The sequence below is a fragment of the Artemia sp. Qi Xiang Cuo genome, chromosome 5 (assembly GCF_049724085.1).
Source record: "Artemia sp. Qi Xiang Cuo chromosome 5, ASM4972408v1, whole genome shotgun sequence".
Taxonomy (NCBI): Eukaryota; Metazoa; Arthropoda; class Branchiopoda; order Anostraca; family Artemiidae; genus Artemia; species Artemia sp. Qi Xiang Cuo.
In genome coordinates, this window is record NC_142798.1 from 70,262,536 (window position 1) to 70,281,425 (window position 18,890).

Consider the following 18,890-nt stretch of genomic DNA (forward strand, 5'->3'; position numbering starts at 1 on the left):
CTCCTGTACACAAAAATGTTTTGCTATTTTGCCAAAAGACACATCACGGGTGCGTGTTTATTGGTTTTTTGTTGTTGTTGTTTTCCCCCAGGGGGATTGTATTGAAATAATGGTCCTGGAAGATCGGTAGAGAGCGCATTCGAACGGAAATTGATGCATGTGATGTAAGAAATTTTTCGACGGTATAACCGCACGCAGTGTGAACGCACTGTTTTTCCCATAGACTCGAGGTGCCACTGACAGCAATGATATTCCACTAGCCTTGGCAATTAACTTTTTACCTGCGCTCGGGACTTTATGGCCTTCTACTTCAAAGGAATACCTCGGATAGAAGAAGGCCCCTCGTTGCAACTGGACCAGAAGGCCCCTCGTACCAGTTAATTTAACTTTAGGAAATATCCCTACTCAGAAATTCTCAATATCCCTCAATATTCCTACTCACATCCCTAAAGAAAGCAATCATTAAAAGTGAAGTGTTATTCTCACCACCTAATGTCTAAAGGGAATTATGTCAGAAGAAGCTTATTTTGAGTGGAACAAAAAGAAAAGATCAACATTTGAGCCTGTACTTATATATTCTTCTTTTTTTTTAAAGTTACTATACATAAACTGAACAAATAAAATGCAATAAAATTAAAATACAAGAAATATTACGAAATTCATTAATTAAAGCGGATGAATATTGTTTTGCGATTGAATAGCCGATTTTGAGCTCACACAATCTACTAATGGGCATGCATGGACACGGCTGGAGGGGGGTCCCTAAAATTGGATCAAAGGTAAGTATGGTAACATAAACTGTAACTATCATTTGACTGTCATACACATTACTTAATAGATATGTTAAAATATGCCAAAATTTCAGTTCCATCTCAATCCTTTTTTTTTAGGACAGAAGTCACTCTCTAAAATGAGTTAACCTAGGTCGAAGAACATTCCAGGAAAACTATGGAAGTGATTTCCTAAAAAAAGAATTTTTTAACATCAGACCCAACCCTCTCTGAAAAAAATAACAATTTTACCAGCATTTGGAGAATTCATTGACAAGTAAGTTAGTCTTTTCGCCAAGCCAAAATTGATAAGCATATTCTGTGAATAAATTACGTTTTTTTTTCTCTCTGTCTCTCAATTTTTTACTAGCTACATACAAGTCCTATTATACATGCACTATCCACCACAGCAAAATTGGCTGTCAAATGAAACTTCAGTTGCTTTGATTAACTGTGGGCGAATTTGTACCGTACCTAAATAAGGTGATGTAACTAACTAAAAAAAAAAAAACTGTAATCAATAAAATAAATTGTCCACAAAAAAGAACGTTTTCTTTTTATATGCATACGCTGCTTTAGGTCCTAAATTCTAAGCAGAGGTTCTTTTTCGTCAGTCCTGCTTTTACTCACTAGTTGACAGTTCATTAAACACGTTATTAGAGCAGTCACATGTGTAATACATTGAAATTAAGGACTTGTTATGAGGAGTCTATATCGGTGGGACGTTGAGCTGTTTCACTATGATGAGATAGAGGAAAATGTTAGCATAGCGAAGTGGAAGGGCACCACTCGTATGCCGGAGATCGTGGTTCAAGCCCCACTGCAGGCACATTTGTCATAACGAATTCCGATTATTCTGAAAGAGACGAACTAAAAATATTATCGTAGGTACCAGGCTTTCTTTTTTCGGTGGCACCCGGGAACAATCCTTTTGAATTTTTTCAGACACCGGTATATAGAATGTAACAATGTATCTATACTGTTGAATATTTTAAAGCCCTTTTCAAGGGGATCAGTCAAGTAGTATTTGGGAGTGGCCCTAGTCACTCCCTCCCAAAATGTTGAAATATATCATTCTTAGTGAAGCCATCTCGTAGGTTAAGATTCAATAGGGCGGTCGTATAGTCAAATTCCAAATTTAGAACACAGCTTGATTACACATGTCACCGTCAATATACAGCGAAATACTTCCGATGTGCTACGACGCACGTTTTAGGGAGCATATAAAGTCCTATCTTGCAATCAAACCGCATTCATATGGCCGTCATTAAAACAGTCCTTCTTTTTATAAAACTTCGCTGCTTCTGAAATAGAATTTCCGTTTATTGCAAAAAAAAAACAACGAAAAAATCTAATTTTATTGTAATTTACTTTCTGCAAAGCGAAGCTACAAAAGCAAATAGATTTTGAATATTTTCTGTGCAGCTAGAGAAACATTCAACTTATTAGTAGAGGAGAGAGCAAGTACATAGGGTGGCCTTCTGGTTCTCACTCCCCCCCCCCTTAAGAACTAGTCAATTGTAATATGCCTGGAGAGATATTATCCCCTCAATAATCCATTTTGATGAGTATTATTAAGAATAATTTATCAGTGAGTATACTGCTTACCCGTGCATATATAACAAATCCTCCAACGTTAAATGGCAGACATTATACGGTAGTGCAGTTTGACAGAACCATTGTACAAGTTGGAGGTTGTGTAATGAATCGGCAACACTGATTGGGTCGTTGACAGCAATTTGACTCCAATCAAATGAGTCAGGGCAGTAGCAGGCTATTAGTGAGCAGATACCAATCCCGTCGCTTAAATCTGTCAGTTCGCTGGGAGCAGGAAACTCCACTCGGGTTTCTGATACCTGAAAGTAAATGATTTGAACATAATAAAAGAATAGCACATGGAGAAATTTGAACGAACTTGAGAGGTATAGGTCACGGAACAGGTCCCTATTTTTGCCTCTGAAGTGTCGGAATAATGATAATTTCGGGGATAATTTTTGGGAATTGGGTAAGTGGTGGGAATTTGAAGAGCAAAACCAGTTTCTCGGTCTGAATTCGGTTATAATTAATTTAACCTGAGTGAGATAAACTACTGCGTAGGTATATTTTAACTAAATATTTAATATATAGAGTTGCTTAGGTATTTAATATAATGCGTTCTGGGCAGCCTGCTTTTCATAGTTTTCTGTTGTAGTTTCCACAATTGTGTTACTAAATTATTATATTTTCATCAGATTTTTGTATATTTCATTATGATTAACCTAACTACACTTCTTGAGTGTGGTCGAGATAATAGAGAAGAACCGAAATTTGGATACTTGGCGATGTACCACAGAAAATTTTTTAGAGCGAAGGATTGGTACAATAAAGGAGGATAGGTTTGGAAAGCTAAGCATATATTTTTTTGAATTGTTTTTTTGTGTGTGTGTGTGTGTGTGTGTGTGTGTTTTCGTTTTGTTGCATATTTTATGAACCACATTCCATGTGATTCCAGTGTTGGAATATATCATAATGTAATCTGTTACGGCATGTGTCCACTCATTCAGTTTATCAGTTTTTGTTATTTAAGCACTCGATTCATTAGCTCCATCAAGACGGGAATATTTGTCGATTAGCTTCGTCTGATTATCACCTGTCACAAGGAATGAATTACCAGCAGAGACAGACCCTGAACGGTCATCTTCAGTTTTTTTTTTTTTTTTTTTTTTTTGAAAATAGTAATTCCCGGAAATAACGGCCAGCTATCGTTAGGGTCTGGCGAAAAGAGCTTTTATTAGGAATATATACATCCGATGCGTTTTCCAGTTCCTTTCGATCCAAAACTAGAATGCTAGTAGGCTTTAGGTTTAAGCAAGGGTTTGCCTGTAGGGGCCTGACGTTTCAAAGAATTGCTAAAAAAAATATTTATTCGATTTGGACTTATTCAGTTAATAAGATTCGTGCTCGAGCCATATCGCATAAGAAAAAAAATAACAACTCTATGAACCCAAGGCAACTCTTAACATTTAGTATCTGAAAACAAGGACAGAAAAAGAAAGAGTATGCACTACTAATCATGCAATTAGATGTCTCCCACCGAGAAAGGCAATAATACAAAAAAAAAAAAAAAAAAAAAAAAAAAAAAAAAAAAAAAAAAAAAAAAAAAACTGTGAGTCCATGGGGACTGAACTGCCAAAAAAAAAAAAAAGAGAGAATGTGTGCTGCTAATCACGCAATTAAGCAAGAAAGTAGTGTCCCACAGAGAGAGAGATATGAAAAAAAACAATCAACTATAAAGGACTTAACATCTAGAAATGGTTCCAAGACAATGCCCACATAAGTTATTGCAATAGTAGACTTAATAAACAATTGCATACATGAACGGAGCAATAATTCACAACAAATACAATATCCAATAGTCATACATAAATGGAATCATATCTACCGGCAATGAGTAATAAATTAACATAACTAAACTAGAAGTGTATGCTTATGCATATTTGGTAATAGATCAAGCTCTAGTAATTTGTCCCAATCAATCTAAACTTCTATGAATGTTTGAATTTATTGATTTGATTAAGGTAACTAAATAAAATCTCGGCAAATACTTTTTCACTTAAATAATGCCGTACCAAAGTTTTATCTTTTACTTGATATAAATTCGTCAAATATGGTTTTTGTTCCAAGTGCAAGTTTTTGGTATTTCAGCAGTCCTGTGATTTTACTGTTTGAACGTAATACATAGTAGTGTAGCAGTATATTTGACACACAAAAAATCGCAGGGCCATGGCCACAAAAAAAAACATACAAATACACTTAACAACATATAAATACAATTAAAGGATTCAATTTAAACTTTTGATCAAAACGATTAAGCTCAGATAACCATTCAAAACAGCAATACAAACAAATAAACTAAGTCATCACATAACACCCTCACGACGGGTTATGGGTAATACCCACACGAATAAACCAAGCCCGACTCATTTCCCAGCAATTTTTTCAGCCAAGGCTCATCCCCCTCATCCACTCTAAAAATTTCTTTTCTCAAAACCTTTAACCCTTCACACTTCCCCAGAAAATACAATAAGATGAGATTCTAGGATAATATTTAGCTCTTATTTCATGTATAAAAAAAAGAATAGACAAGACAAAATAGAAGGAAAAAAAAACAGAAAAAAAATCTAAACACAGAAAGAAACAGACGATAATATTGCTATCATTTGATAGTCGAGATTCAGCTTTATCCATCCACCGAACAATTTTTTGTCTTTTTTAATTGAAAAACATGTATAAAAAATGCGAGAAGCATGCGATAATGTGAAATCTTCTGTTTATGATATAATTATCGTGTCCTTCCGGTGTAAGTTATAACTATAGACTTGTCAGTATATACCATCTATTGAATTCAGGGACTTTACGTTCCTTCCGGTTTTTCTGTTAGGTAAACAGGTCATCACGCTCTTTCAAGGAATATACATGTTTTTTTTTATTATGAAATTGATTTTTTGTGTGTCAGTTGATTAGAGAAAGTTCGCGGTTTGTCCAATATAATAACTTGATTAGTCGGTTTTCTAAAAAAACTTGTCATGCTACAATGTACTTAATTTAAAAAAAAAACTCGATATAATTGTGATGCTATAAGACTGGTTTCGCTTCATGGGTTCATTAATAGAAGGACTAATGTTTATGAAAAGGGTAATTACTTCTTTAGTTTACGAGATTTGCGAATTTTTTGCGAAAAGATATTTGCGTAGACGCTTACAAGGGGCATTGCTAGAAAGTATTCAATAGCTTAATTTAAAATTAAATTTATATTGAATATTTGTCTTTACATTTATTAACATCGAATTTTTTTTATTTTTATTTATAAATTAACTATTTATATTATTTTAAATTTAAACCATATATAGATTTCCATTTGGATGAGGGGGGTGTTTTTAAGCGATGAGTGAGGTGAACGAGAGTTCAGTTAACGGGGGTACAGTTGCTCGGAGGGTGTCGGGGATTAAAGGGTTCGGTTACAAGGGGGTTCAGTTGCACGGGGCGTATCCCTTTTTTTTCGTAAATCGGGCTCCCTGTTTTCAAAATCCCTTTTTCTTCTGAGGCTTGGAGCATTTGGTGACTAGATATACGGGGTTTCAGTTATACAGGGGTTCAGTTACATGGGATTGGTGGTTGTTATAATACACAAGTTCTATTTGAACAGTGTTGTGAGATCCCCTACCACACCCCCAAAGGACTCCGATTCACCCATCCCATGTATTAGCGAAGTTACTCTGTGGTCGTTATAATAAACAAGCTTTAGTTTACGAGATTTGGGGACTTGAGGTGCACGAGAGTTCAGTTACATATGGATTCACTTACACGGGGGTTTAGTTAAATCTTCGTCTGAAAAATAGGAGTTCACACTTAAAAAATCTCTATTAAGAGCTATTTTTATGGAAATGGTTCATTTTTGAACCAAAACTATACTTTTCTGACTGAAGATACACATTTGAATCAGAAAAGGTGAAAATGTACACATCTAAAACAGAAAAGTGTGTTTTGACTATATTTTCTATAATTTAGTCTGAAAAATAGGACTTCACACTTAAAAAGTTCTATTATGAGCTTTTTTATGGAAATGGTTCATTTTTTTGAACCGAAACTATGCTTTTGTGTCTGAAGATATACATTATAATCAGAGAAATTGTTTTTTAAAAATATGCTAAAAGATGATTCCCGTGAAGCTCTTGTAGTTTTATATAAAAAATAAATGATTTTTTCAAAATCAAAGAAAATGCCCCCCATCTTTAGCAAATATAGCCTTAGCTAGTTAAAAATGCGCATAAATTCTTGATTTTCAATCTAACTTAACTTGTAGGAATAGGACTTCATTCAAACAAGTAAATCGGCTTTATTTAAAATATATTAATTGCACAAAAAAGACTATTATTTTTCATTGTTTTTCCTTCCAGGTGCTAAGGTCTCCATCTCGCTTTCAGTTAGTTTATTTCTAAGTATACGATAGTAACGATTATGCCACCTCCATACTTCATAGTAGCCATCATGAGTTATATAATGATCATCATCCAATTTAGGCTCCCGATCTAAAAAAAAAAAAAAAAACAATTCAAAATAGAACTAGATCTTAACTAACAATTGTTAGTGGTAGTGTTACAATTGTTACCATGTAGAACTACAGAATGATTTAAAACTGTATTAAAAGTTCAGAAACACATCTATACTATTTGCTAACAAACAGGGGTTCAGTTACATGGGGTCGGTGGTCGTTATAATACAAAAGTTCTATTTGAATAGTGTTGTGAGATCCCCTACCACACCCCCAAAGGACTCCGACTCCCCCCCCCAACCCAGCCCATGTATTAGCGAAGTTACTCGGCGGTCGTTATAAAAAACAAGCGTTAGTTTAAGAGATTTGGGGGCTTGAGTTGCACGAGAGTTAAGTTAAAATCACATTAAGGTAAAAGGGGGGTTTCTTTAAATTTTAGTCTGAAAAATATGAGTTAACGCTTAAAAAAGTTCTATTAAGAGCTATTTTTATGGAAATGGTTCATTTTTGAACCAAAACTATACTTTTCTGACTGAACATACACATTTGAATCAGAAAAGGTGAAAATGTACACATCTAAAACAGAAAAGTGTGTTTTTACTATATTTTCTATAATTTAGTCTGAAAAATAGGACTTCACACTTAAAAAGTCCTTTTAAGAGCTTTTTTTTTTTTTTTTTTTTTTATTTTATGGAAAATTTTCTTTTTTTTAACCAACAATTTCTTTTTGTAATTATTTTAAAAAATATAAAAAGATAAATTTTTTAAAAAAAAGCTGAAAGATGATTACCGTGAAGCTATTGTAGTTTTTTCTATAAAAAATAAATGATTTTTCAAAATCAAAGACGCGAGGGTTTAGTTAAATTTTCGTCTGAAAAAATAGGAGTTCACGCTTAAAAAAGTTCTATTAAGAGCTATTTTTATGGAAATGATTTATTTTTGAACTAAAACTATGCTTTTCTGACTGAACATACACATTTGAATCAGAAAAGGTGAAAATGTACACATCTAAAACAGAAAAGTGTGTTTTGACTATATTTTCTATAATTTAGTCTGAAAAATAGGACTTCACACTTAAAAAAGTTCTATTAAGAGCTTTTTTTCCGCTTTTATTTCAGCCAATTGTGTTTAACAAAAAAAAAATAATGGAATTATTTACTGATCTTCAGTTGTTGTGATTTTAAAAGTTCTGCTTTTGTTTCAGTCAATCGTGTATCTTCCCCAAAAATACTTTTCAGACAATCAACTTCAGACTAACAAGAATTTTTTTTTAACTGAAGTGGAAAATTTTGATATTATTTTGGGAAAATAGAATTGATCAATAACTTATTTCATTTTCATTAAGAAAATTCAGAATCAAAGTTGAACTTTTCTTCTTCCAGGAAAATATTTGGAAAAGAACTGTAAATTTTTTCATCTCTTTGAGAAAAATCTGAATTGAAGTGGAAAATTTTATATTATTTTAGGAAAATAGAATTGATCAATAACTTATTTCATTTTCATTGAGAAAATTCAGAATCGAAGTTGAACTTTTTTAGTCTTCGCGATTTTTGTACTAACCATGAGTTTTGTAACAGCAAGCGAGCAAGCTATTAATTGGTTTTTAGAGTTTTTCGGTTACTATTGAGCCGTGTCGATCCTTACTTACAGTTCGTTACCACGAACACAATAAATTGTTTCAGCCAATCGTGTATCTCCCCCGAAAAAATACTTTTCAGACAATCAACTTCAGACTAACTTTTTTTTTTAACTGAAGTGGAAAATTTTGATATTATTTTGGGAAAATAGAATTGATCAATAACTTATTTCATTTTCATTAACAAAATTCAGAATCAAAGTTGAACTTTTCTTCTTCCAGGAAAATATTTGGAACAGAACTTTAAATTGTTTCATCTCTTTGAGAAAAAATCTGAATTGAAGTGTAAAATTTTATATTATTTTAGGAAAATAGAATTGATCAATAACTTATTTCATTTTCATTGAGAAAATTCAGAATCGAAGTTGAACTTTTTTAGTCTTCACGATTTTTGTATTAACCATGAGTTTTGTAACAGCAAGCGAGCAAGCTCTTAATTGGTTTATAGAGTTTTTCGGTTACTATTGAGCCGTGTCGATCCTTACTTACAGTTCGTTACCACGAACACAATAAATTGTTTCAGCCAATCGTGTATTTCCCCCGAAAAAATACTTTTCAGACAATCAACTTCAGACTAACCAGATTTTTTTTTTAACTGAAGTGGAAAATTTTGATATTATTTTGGGAAAATAGAATTGATCAATAACTTATTTCATTTTCATTCAGAAAATTCAGAATCGAAGTTGAACTTTTCTTCTTCCGGGAAAATATTTGGAACAGAACTTTAAATTTTTTCATCTCCTTGAGAAAAATTTGAGTTTAAACTATTGAAGTTTCTATAAATTTAAGTTAAAAAAAGATGCTCACCAAGTTCAGCGAAATAAAAATGTCTATTTGCAGCATTCCCCTTCATCTTCCAAATTGTAAGAAGGAACTGAATGTATATCATCCCATTCTTAAGGTATTTTATACCTTATATCTTGGAAATTAAGTCTCTCTTCTTATCAGACTCAAACGCTTAATACCCACACGCATATGCGGGTCAAATTTCATCTTAAAGTGCCAACGTATCTGATAGAATAATTTAAGTCTTATGATCAATTTCATAAAACCTATAATTTTCACCTTTTTCTCCATTAAGCATCAATTACTTCAAGAAATTAATTCCACATTTTTGCAGATAGGAGCTTGAAACTTCCGAAGTAGGGTTATTGGTTTTTAGAGTTTCGGTAACTATTGAGTCGTGTCGCTCCTTACTTACAGTTCGTTAGCACAAACACAAAAAATGTTATCACTCTTAACATTTAAATATTGGCAAATCCAAAACACCTGTGCAGTGATTTTTGCAAGTGCGTTTAGGTGTTAAATTCCAATTAATAGGCACGTAACGTATCTAAAACAGAAAAGTGTTTTTTGACTATATTTTCTATAATTTAGTCTGAAAAATAGGACTTCACACTTAAAAAGTTATATTAAGAGCTTTTTTTTTTCCGCTTTTATTTAAACCAATTGTGTTTTTGATATTATTTTGTGAAAATAGAATTGATCAATAACTTATTTCATTTTCATTAAGAAAATTCATAATCAAAGTTGAACATTTCTTCTTACATGAAAATATTTGGAACAGAAATTTAAATTTTTTCATCTCTTTGATAAAAATCTGAATTGAAGTGGAAAATTTTATATTATTTTAGGAAAATAGAATTGATCAATAACTTATTTCATTTTCATTGAGAAAATTCAGAATCGAAGTTGAACTTTTTTAGTCTTCGCGAGTTTTGTATTAACCATGAGTTTTGTAACAGCAAGCGAGCAAGCTATTAATTGGTTTTTAGAGTTTTTCTGTTACTATTGAGCCGTGTCAATCCTTACTTACAGTTCGTTACCACGAACACAATAAATTGTTTCAGCCAATCGTGTATCTCCCCCGAAAAAATACTTTTCAGACAATCAACTTCAGACTTACTTTTTTTTTAACTGAAGTGGAAAATTTTGATATTATTTTGGGAAAATAGAATTGATCAATAACTTATTTCATTTTCATTAAGAAAATTCAGAATCAAAGTTGAACTTTTCTTCTTCCAGGAAAATATTTGGAACAGAACTTTAAATTTTTCATCTCTTTGAGAAAAATCTGAATTGAAGTGGAAAATTTTATATTATTTTAGGAAAATAGAATTGATCAATAACTTATTTCATTTTCATTGAGAAAATTCAGAATCGAAGTTGAACTTTTTAGTCTTCGCGATTTTTGTATTAACCAGGAGTTTTCTAACAGCAAGCGAGCAAGCTATTAAAGCTGATAGAACAGTAACAATTCTAAAATTCGCGCTCGACTTATGTTAATTTCTGCTCGTTTTGAGTCTGACTCGGTTAAACCACTGTTTGCAATCCATTTCTCCGTTGAGAGGACCTGTTTGACTAGTTGCTTTACAAGTTTTTTTGATAACTTGATAGGTGATTAGGATTTGAATAATAACTTCAGGAAAGAGTTTGTTACTTGCTTACAATAGAACTATTCTAAAGAACAAGGACGGGTTAAGCTTAAAGATATTTATTGCTTAAATGTATTAACAGATAGCAAAAATAACATCAAATAATCTACCAATCGTGAAACTGTCACAAATTCGCATCGATAAATAAATGAAACCCAAAATGAACATACATTTTTTTTTTTGAAGGGGGAGGGAGGGATTTTTCCGTGGAGATGGATCAATAACTTATTTCATTTTCATTGAGAAAATTCAGAATCGAAGTTGAACTTTTTAGTCTTCGCGATTTTTGTATTAACCAGGAGTTTTCTAACAGCAAGCGAGCAAGCTATTAAAGCTGATAGAACATTACCAATTCTAAAATTCGCGCTCGACTTATGTTAATTTCTGCTCGTTTTGAGTCTGACTCGGTTAAACCACTGTTTGCAATCCATTTCCCCGTTGAGAGGACCTGTTTGACTAGTTGCTTTACAAGTTTTTTGATAACTTGATAGGTGATTAGGATTTGAATAATGACTTCAGGAAAGAGTTTGTTACTTGCTTACAATAGAACTATTCTAAAGAACAAGGACGGGTTAAGCCTAAAGATATTTATTGCTTAAATTTATTAACATATATCAAAAATAACAAAAAATAATCACCCACTCGTTAAACGTACAAAAAACCGCCTCTATAAATAAATGAAACCCAAAATGAACATACACTTTTTTTTTTTGTAGGAGGAGGGAGGGACTTTTCCGTGGAGATGGGGGCCAGATTTACTGGCATTATTTAGAAAACGATAATACAATAAATTAAAAAAGTTTTTTCAACTGAAAGTAAGGAGCAAAATTAAAACTTAGAACGAAGATAATTATTACGTATACGAAGGGGAACCCCCCCCCGCCAGGGACCACAGGGACCGAAAGCCTCCCACGCGTGGGACCCCCCCCCCCCAACCCCGGGGTTGGGGGGGGGAGGGTCCCACTCGTGGTAGGCTTTCGGTCCCTGTGGTCCCTGGAGGGGGGGATCCCCTTCGTATACGTAATAATTCTCTTCGTTCTAAGTTTTAATTTTGCTCCTTACTTTCAGTTGAAAAAACTTTTTTTAATTTATTGTATTATCGTTTTCTAAATAATGCCAGTAAATCTGGCTCCTATCTCCACGGAAAAATCCCTCCCTCCCCCTTCAAAAAAAAAATTTATGTTCATTTTGGGTTTGATTTATTTATCGATGCGGATTTGTGACAGTTTCACGATTGGTAGATTATTTGATGTTATTTTTGCTATCTGTTAATACATTTAAGCAATAAATATCTTTAAGCTTAACCCATCCTTGTTCTTTAGAATAGTTCTATTGTAAGCAAGTAACAAACTCTTTCCTGAAGTCATTATTCAAATCCTAATCACCTATCAAGTTATCAAAAAACTTGTAAAGCAACTAGTCAAACAGGTCCTCTCAACGGAGAACTGGATTGCAAACAGTGGTTTAACCGAGTCAGACTCAAAACGAGCAGAAATTAACATAAGTCGAGCACGAATTTTACAATTGGTAATGTTCTATCAGCTTTAATAGCTTGCTCGCTTGCTGTTAGAAAACTCCTGGTTAATACAAAAATCGCGAAGACTAAAAATTTCAACTTCGATTCTGAATTTTCTCAATGAAAATGAAATAAGTTATTGATCCATCTCCACGGAAAAATCCCTCCCTCCCCCTTCAAAAAAAAAAATGTATGTTCATTTTGGGTTTCATTTATTTATCGATGCGGATTTGTGACAGTTTCACGATTGGTAGATTATTTGATGTTATTTTTGCTATCTGTTAATACATTTAAGCAATAAATATCTTTAAGCTTAACCCATCCTTGTTCTTTAGAATAGTTCTATTGTAAGCAAGTAACAAACTCTTTCCTGAAGTTATTATTCAAATCCTAATCACCTATCAAGTTATCAAAAAAAACTTGTAAAGCAACTAGTCAAACATGTCCTCTCAACGGAGAAATGGATTGCAAACAGTGGTTTAACCGAGTCAGACTCAAAACGAGCAGAAATTAACATAAGTCGAGCGCGAATTTTAGAATTGGTAATGTTCTATCAGCTTTAATAGCTTGCTCGCTTGCTGTTAGAAAACTCCTGGTTAATACAAAAATCGCGAAGACTAAAAAGTTCAACTTCGATTCTGAATTTTCTCAATGAAAATGAAATAAGTTATTGATCAATTCTATTTTCCAAAAATAATATAAAATTTTCCACTTCAATTCAGATTTTTCTCAAAGAGATGAAAAAATTTAAAGTTCTGTTCCAAATATTTTCCTGGAAGAAGAAAAGTTCAACTTTGATTCTGAATTTTCTTAATGAAAATGAAATAAGTTATTGATCAATTCTATTTTCCCAAAATAATATCAAAATTTTCCACTTCAGTTAAAAAAAAAGTTAGTCTGAAGTTGATTGTCTGAAAAGTATTTTTTCGGGGAGATACACGATTGGCTGAAACAATTTATTGTGTTCGTGGTAACGAACTGTAAGTAAGGATTGACACGGCTCAATAGTAACCGAAAAACTCTAAAAACCAATTAATAGCTTGCTCGCTTGCTGTTACAAAACTCATGGTTAGTACAAAAATCGCGAAGACTAAAAAAGTTCAACTTCGATTCTGAATTTTCTCAATGAAAATGAAATAAGTTATTGATCAAGTCTATTTTCCAAAAATAATATAAAATTTTCCACTTCAATTCAGATTTTTCTCAAAGAGATGAAAAAATTTAAAGTTCTGTTCCAAATATTTTCCTGGAAGAAGAAAAGTTCAACTTTGATTCTGAATTTTCTTAATGAAAATGAAATAAGTTATTGATCAATTCTATTTTCCTAAAATAATATCAAAAACGCAATTGGCTGAAATAACAGCGGAAAAAAAAAGCTCTTAATAGAACTTTTTAAGTGTGAAGTCCTATTTTTCAGACTAAATTATAGAAAATATAGTCAAAACACACTTTTCTGTTTTAGATACGTTACGTGCCTATTAATCGGAATTTAACACCTAAACGCACTTGCAAAAATCACTGTACTGGTGTTTTGGATTTGCCAAGATTTAAATGTTAAGAGTGATAACATTTTTTGTGTTTGTGCTAACTAACTGTAAGTAAGGAGCGACACTACTCAATAGTTACCGAAACTCTAAAAACCAATAATCCCTACTTCGGAAGTTTCAAGCTCCTATCTGCAAAAATGTGGAATTAATTTCTTGAAGTAATTGATGCTTAATGGAGAAAAAGGTGAAAATTATAGGTTTTATAAAATTGATCATAAGACTTAAATTATTCTATCAGATACGTTGGCACTTTAAGATGAAATTTGACCCGCATATGCTTGTGGGTATTAAGTGTTTGAATCTGATAAGAAGAGAGACTTAATTTCCAAGATATAAGGTATAAAATACCTTAAGAATGGGATGATATACATTCAGTTCCTTCTTACAATTTGGAAGATGAAGGGGAATGCTGCAAATAGACGTTTTTATTTCGCTAAACTTGGTGAGCAGCTTTTTTTAATTTAAATTTATAGAAACTTCAATAGTTTAAACTCAAATTTTTCTCAAAGAGATGAAAAAATTTAAAGTTCTGTTCCAAATATTTTCCCGGAAGAAGAAAAGTTCAACTTCGATTCTGAATTTTCTGAATGAAAAATGAAATAAGTTATTTATCAATTCTATTTTCCCAAAATAATATCAAAATTTTACACTTCAGTTAAAAAAAAATTCTGGTTAGTCTGAAGTTGATTGTCTGAAAAGTGTTTTTTCGGGGGAGATACACGATTGGCTGAAACAATTTATTGTGTTCGTGGTAACGAACTGTAAGTAAGGATCGACACGGCTCAATAGTAACCGAAAAACTCTAAACACCACTTAAGAGCTTGCTCGCTTGCTGTTACAAAACTCATGGTTAATACAAAAATCGTGAAGACTAAAAAAGTTCAACTTCGATTCTGAATTTTCTCAATGAAAATGAAATAAGTTATTGATCAATTCTATTTTCCTAAAATAATATAAAATTTTCCACTTCAATTCAGATTTTTTCTCAAAGAGATGAAAAAATTTAAAGTTCTGTTCCAAATATTTTCCTGGAAGAAAAAAAGTTCAACTTTGATTCTGAATTTTCTTAATGAAAATGAAATAAGTTATTGATCAATTCTATTTTCCCAAAATAATATCAAAATTTTCCACTTCAGTTAAAAAAAAAAGTTAGTCTGAAGTTGATTGTCTGAAAAGTATTTTTTCGGGGGAGATACACGATTGGCTGAAACAATTTATTGTGTTCGTGGTAACGAACTGTAAGTAAGGATCGACACGGCTCAATAGTAACCGAAAAACTCTAAAAACCAATTAATAGCTTGCTCGCTTGCTGTTACAAAACTCATGGTTAGTACAAAAATCGCGAAGACTAAAAAAGTTCAACTTCGATTCTGAATTTTCTCAATGAAAATGAAATAAGTTATTGATCAATTATATTTTCCTAAAATAATATAAACTTTTCCACTTCAATTCAGATTTTTCTCAAAGAGATGAAAAAATTTACAGTTCTGTTACAAATATTTTCCTGGAAGAAGAAAAGTTCAACTTTGATTCTGAATTTTCTTAATGAAAATGAAATAAGTTATTGATCAATTCTATTTTCCCAAAATAATATCAAAATTTTCCACTTCAGTTAAAAAAAAATTCTTGTTAGTCTGAAGTTGATTGTCTTAAAAGTATTTTTTGGGGAAGATACACGATTGACTGAAACAAAAGCAGAACTTTTAAAATCACAACAACTGAAGATCAGTAAATAATTCCATTATTTTTTTTTTGTTAAACACAATTGGCTGAAATAAAAGCGGAAAAAAAGCTCTTAATAGAACTTTTTTAAGTGTGAAGTCCTATTTTTCAGACTAAATTATAGAAAATATAGTCAAAACACACTTTTCTGTTTTAGATGTGTACATTTTCACCTTTTCTGATTCAAATGTGTATGTTCAGTCAGAAAAGCATAGTTTTAGTTCAAAAATGAATCATTTCCATAAAAATAGCTCTTAATAGAACTTTTTAAAGCGTGAACTCCTATTTTTTCAGACGAAAATTTAACTAAACCCTCGTGTCTTTGATTTTGAAAAATCATTTATTTTTTATAGAAAAAACTACAATAGCTTCACGGGAATCATCTTTTAGCGTATTTTTAAACAATTTCTCTGATTATAATTTATATCTTCAGTCACAAAAGCATAGTTTCGGTTCAAAAATGAACCATTTCCATAAAAAAAAAAAAAAAAAAAAAAAGCTCTTAATAGAACTTTTTAAGTGTGAAGTCCTATTTTTCAGACTAAATTATAGAAAATATAGTCAAAACACACTTTTCTGTTTTAGATGTGTACATTTTCACCTTTTCTGATTCAAATGTGTATGTTCAGTCAGAAAAGTATAGTTTTGGTTCAAAAATGAACCATTTCCATAAAAATAACTCTTAATAGAACTTTTTTAAGTGTGAACTCCTATTTTTCAGACGAAAATTTAACTAAACCCCCCGTGTAACTGAATCTGTATGTAACTGAACTCTCGTGCAACTCAAGCCCCCAAATCTCGTAAACTGAAGCTTGTGTATTATAACGACCACAGAGTAACTTCGCTAATACATGGGCTGGGATGGGGGGGGGGGCGGCGGCGTCCTGTGGGGGGGTGGTAGGGGATCTCACTACACTATTCAAATAGAACTTTTGTATTATAACGACCACCGACCCCATGTAACTGAACCCCTGTTTGTTATCAAATATTATATATTTTTTTCTTAACTTTTAATAAATTTTTAAATAAGTCTTTTTTTCTAAATTGTAAAATTTTAAAAAATACCACTACAAATTTTTTTTTAATGTATATTTCTTTTTTTAATTGTTTTTGTTGTTTTTTTTTTTTATTTTGACTCGATTTGATGATTTTTATTATATAAAAAATTTTGGATACTATTAATTATGGAGATTGCATAATCGTTACTATCGTATGCTTAGAAAAAAAATAACTGAAAGCGAGATGGAGACCTTAGCACCTGGAAGGAAAAACAATGAAAAATAATAGTCTTTTTTGTGCAATTAATATATTTTAAATAAAGCCGACTTACTTGTTTGAATGAAGTCCTATTCCTACAAGTTAAGTTAGATTGAAAATCAAGACTTTATGCGCATTTTTAACTAGCTAAGGCTATATTTGCTAAAGATGGGGGGCATTTTCTTTGATTTTGAAAATCATTTATTTTTTATAGAAAACTACAATAGCTTCACGGGAATCATCTTTTAGCATATTTTTAAAAAACAATTTCTCTGATTATAATGTATATCTTCAGTCACAAAAGCATAGTTTCGGTTCAAAAAAATGAACCATTTCCATAAAAAAGCTCATAATAGAACTTTTTAAGTGTGAAGTCCTATTTTTCAGACTAAATTATAGAAAATATAGTCAAAACACACTTTTCTGTTTTAGATGTGTACATTTTCACCTTTTCTGATTCAAATGTGTATCTTCAGTCAGAAAAGTATAGTTTTGGTTCAAAAATGAACCATTTCCATAAAAATAGCTCTTAATAGAACTTTTTTAAGTGTGAACTCCTATTTTTCAGACGAAGATTTAACTAAACCCCCGTGTAAGTGAATCCGTATGTAACTGAACTCTCGTGCAACTCAAGTCCCCAAATCTCGTAAACTAAAGCTTGTGTATTATAACGACCACAGAGTAACTTCGCTAATACATGGGGTGGGTGAATCGGAGTCCTTTGGGGATGTGGTAGGGGATCTCACAACACTGTTCAAATAGAACTTGTGTATTATAACAACCACCAATCCCATGTAACTGAACCCCTGTATAACCGAAACCCCGTATATCTAGTCACCAAATGCTCCAAGCCTCAGAAGAAAAAGGAATTTTGAAAACAGGGAGCCCGATTTACGAAAAAAAAAAGGGATACCCCCCGTGCAACTGAACCCCCCTTGTAACTGAACCCGTGTATAACCGAAACCCTCCGTGCAACTGTATCCTCTTTAACTGAACCCTCGTGCAACTCCCCCCTCTATGCAACCCCCCCCCCGCATAACACTTTTCAGCCCGTTCTTTTTTATTTTACAATATTTTTCAAACGTTACTTACGTATTATACAGACCCCATCGGCGAGGTAAAGCTAGGTCAAGTCACAATGTCATTCTATCGTTACTTTTCAATTAAGCTATTGAATACTTTCTAGCAATGCCCCTTGTAAGCGTCTACGCAAATATCTTTTCGCAAAAAATTCGCAAATCTCGTAAACTAAAGAAGTAATTACCCTTTTCATAAACATTAGTCATTCTATTAATGAACCCCTGAAGCGAAACCAGTCTTATAGCATCACAATTATATCGGGTTTTTTTTTTAAATTAAGTACATTGTAGCATGACAAGTTTTTTTAGAAAACTGAATAATCAGGTTATTATATTGGACAAACCGCTAACTTTCTCTAATCACCTGACACACAAAAAATCAATCTCATAATAAAAAAAAAACATGTATATTCCTTGAAAGAGTGTGATGACCTGTTTACAAAACAGAAAAACCGGAAGGAACGTAAAGTCCCTGAATTCAATAGATGGTATATACTCTTGTCGCAAAATCATATGCTCCATAGTTAAGATAAACCTTTACAGCCAGCATGAAATATTATTGCCAAAACTTCAGGCAATGATAATTATATCTAATTCCACAAATATAGAAAGAAATGTGGATCAAATATTTTCTGTGGATCTTTTAATGGCTAAGAGACCTGTTTCTAACTTAACAAGTCAATGTTACGTAACAGCGAACTTTGTTAAGCTTCGAGATTTTTCACGTGTCAAGAGTAGTTCACTTTAATCTATTTAGTCACTGCAGTGACTCGAACTTCCAAAAGAAGTCTCCTCAAGTTGTGTTTTAAATAGATTATATATATATATATATATATATATATATATATATATATATATATATATATATATATATATTGAAAATTAGTATTTAGTCTT

At 32.2% G+C, this 18,890-nt stretch overlaps 1 protein-coding gene across 7 annotated transcripts in view; it reads right to left on the bottom strand.

Annotated features, from left to right (window-relative positions):
- Positions 1-18,890, bottom strand: part of Patronin (calmodulin-regulated spectrin-associated protein patronin) — a 172,742-nt gene that overhangs the window by 89,804 nt on the left and 64,048 nt on the right. For all 7 annotated transcript variants that reach the window (XM_089089897.1, XM_089089898.1, XM_089089894.1 and 4 more), the window contains exon 5: positions 2,379-2,626. In XM_089089897.1, the coding sequence (XP_088946023.1) occupies positions 2,379-2,626 (248 nt within the window). The remainder of the gene's footprint in view (positions 1-2,378; positions 2,627-18,890) is intronic.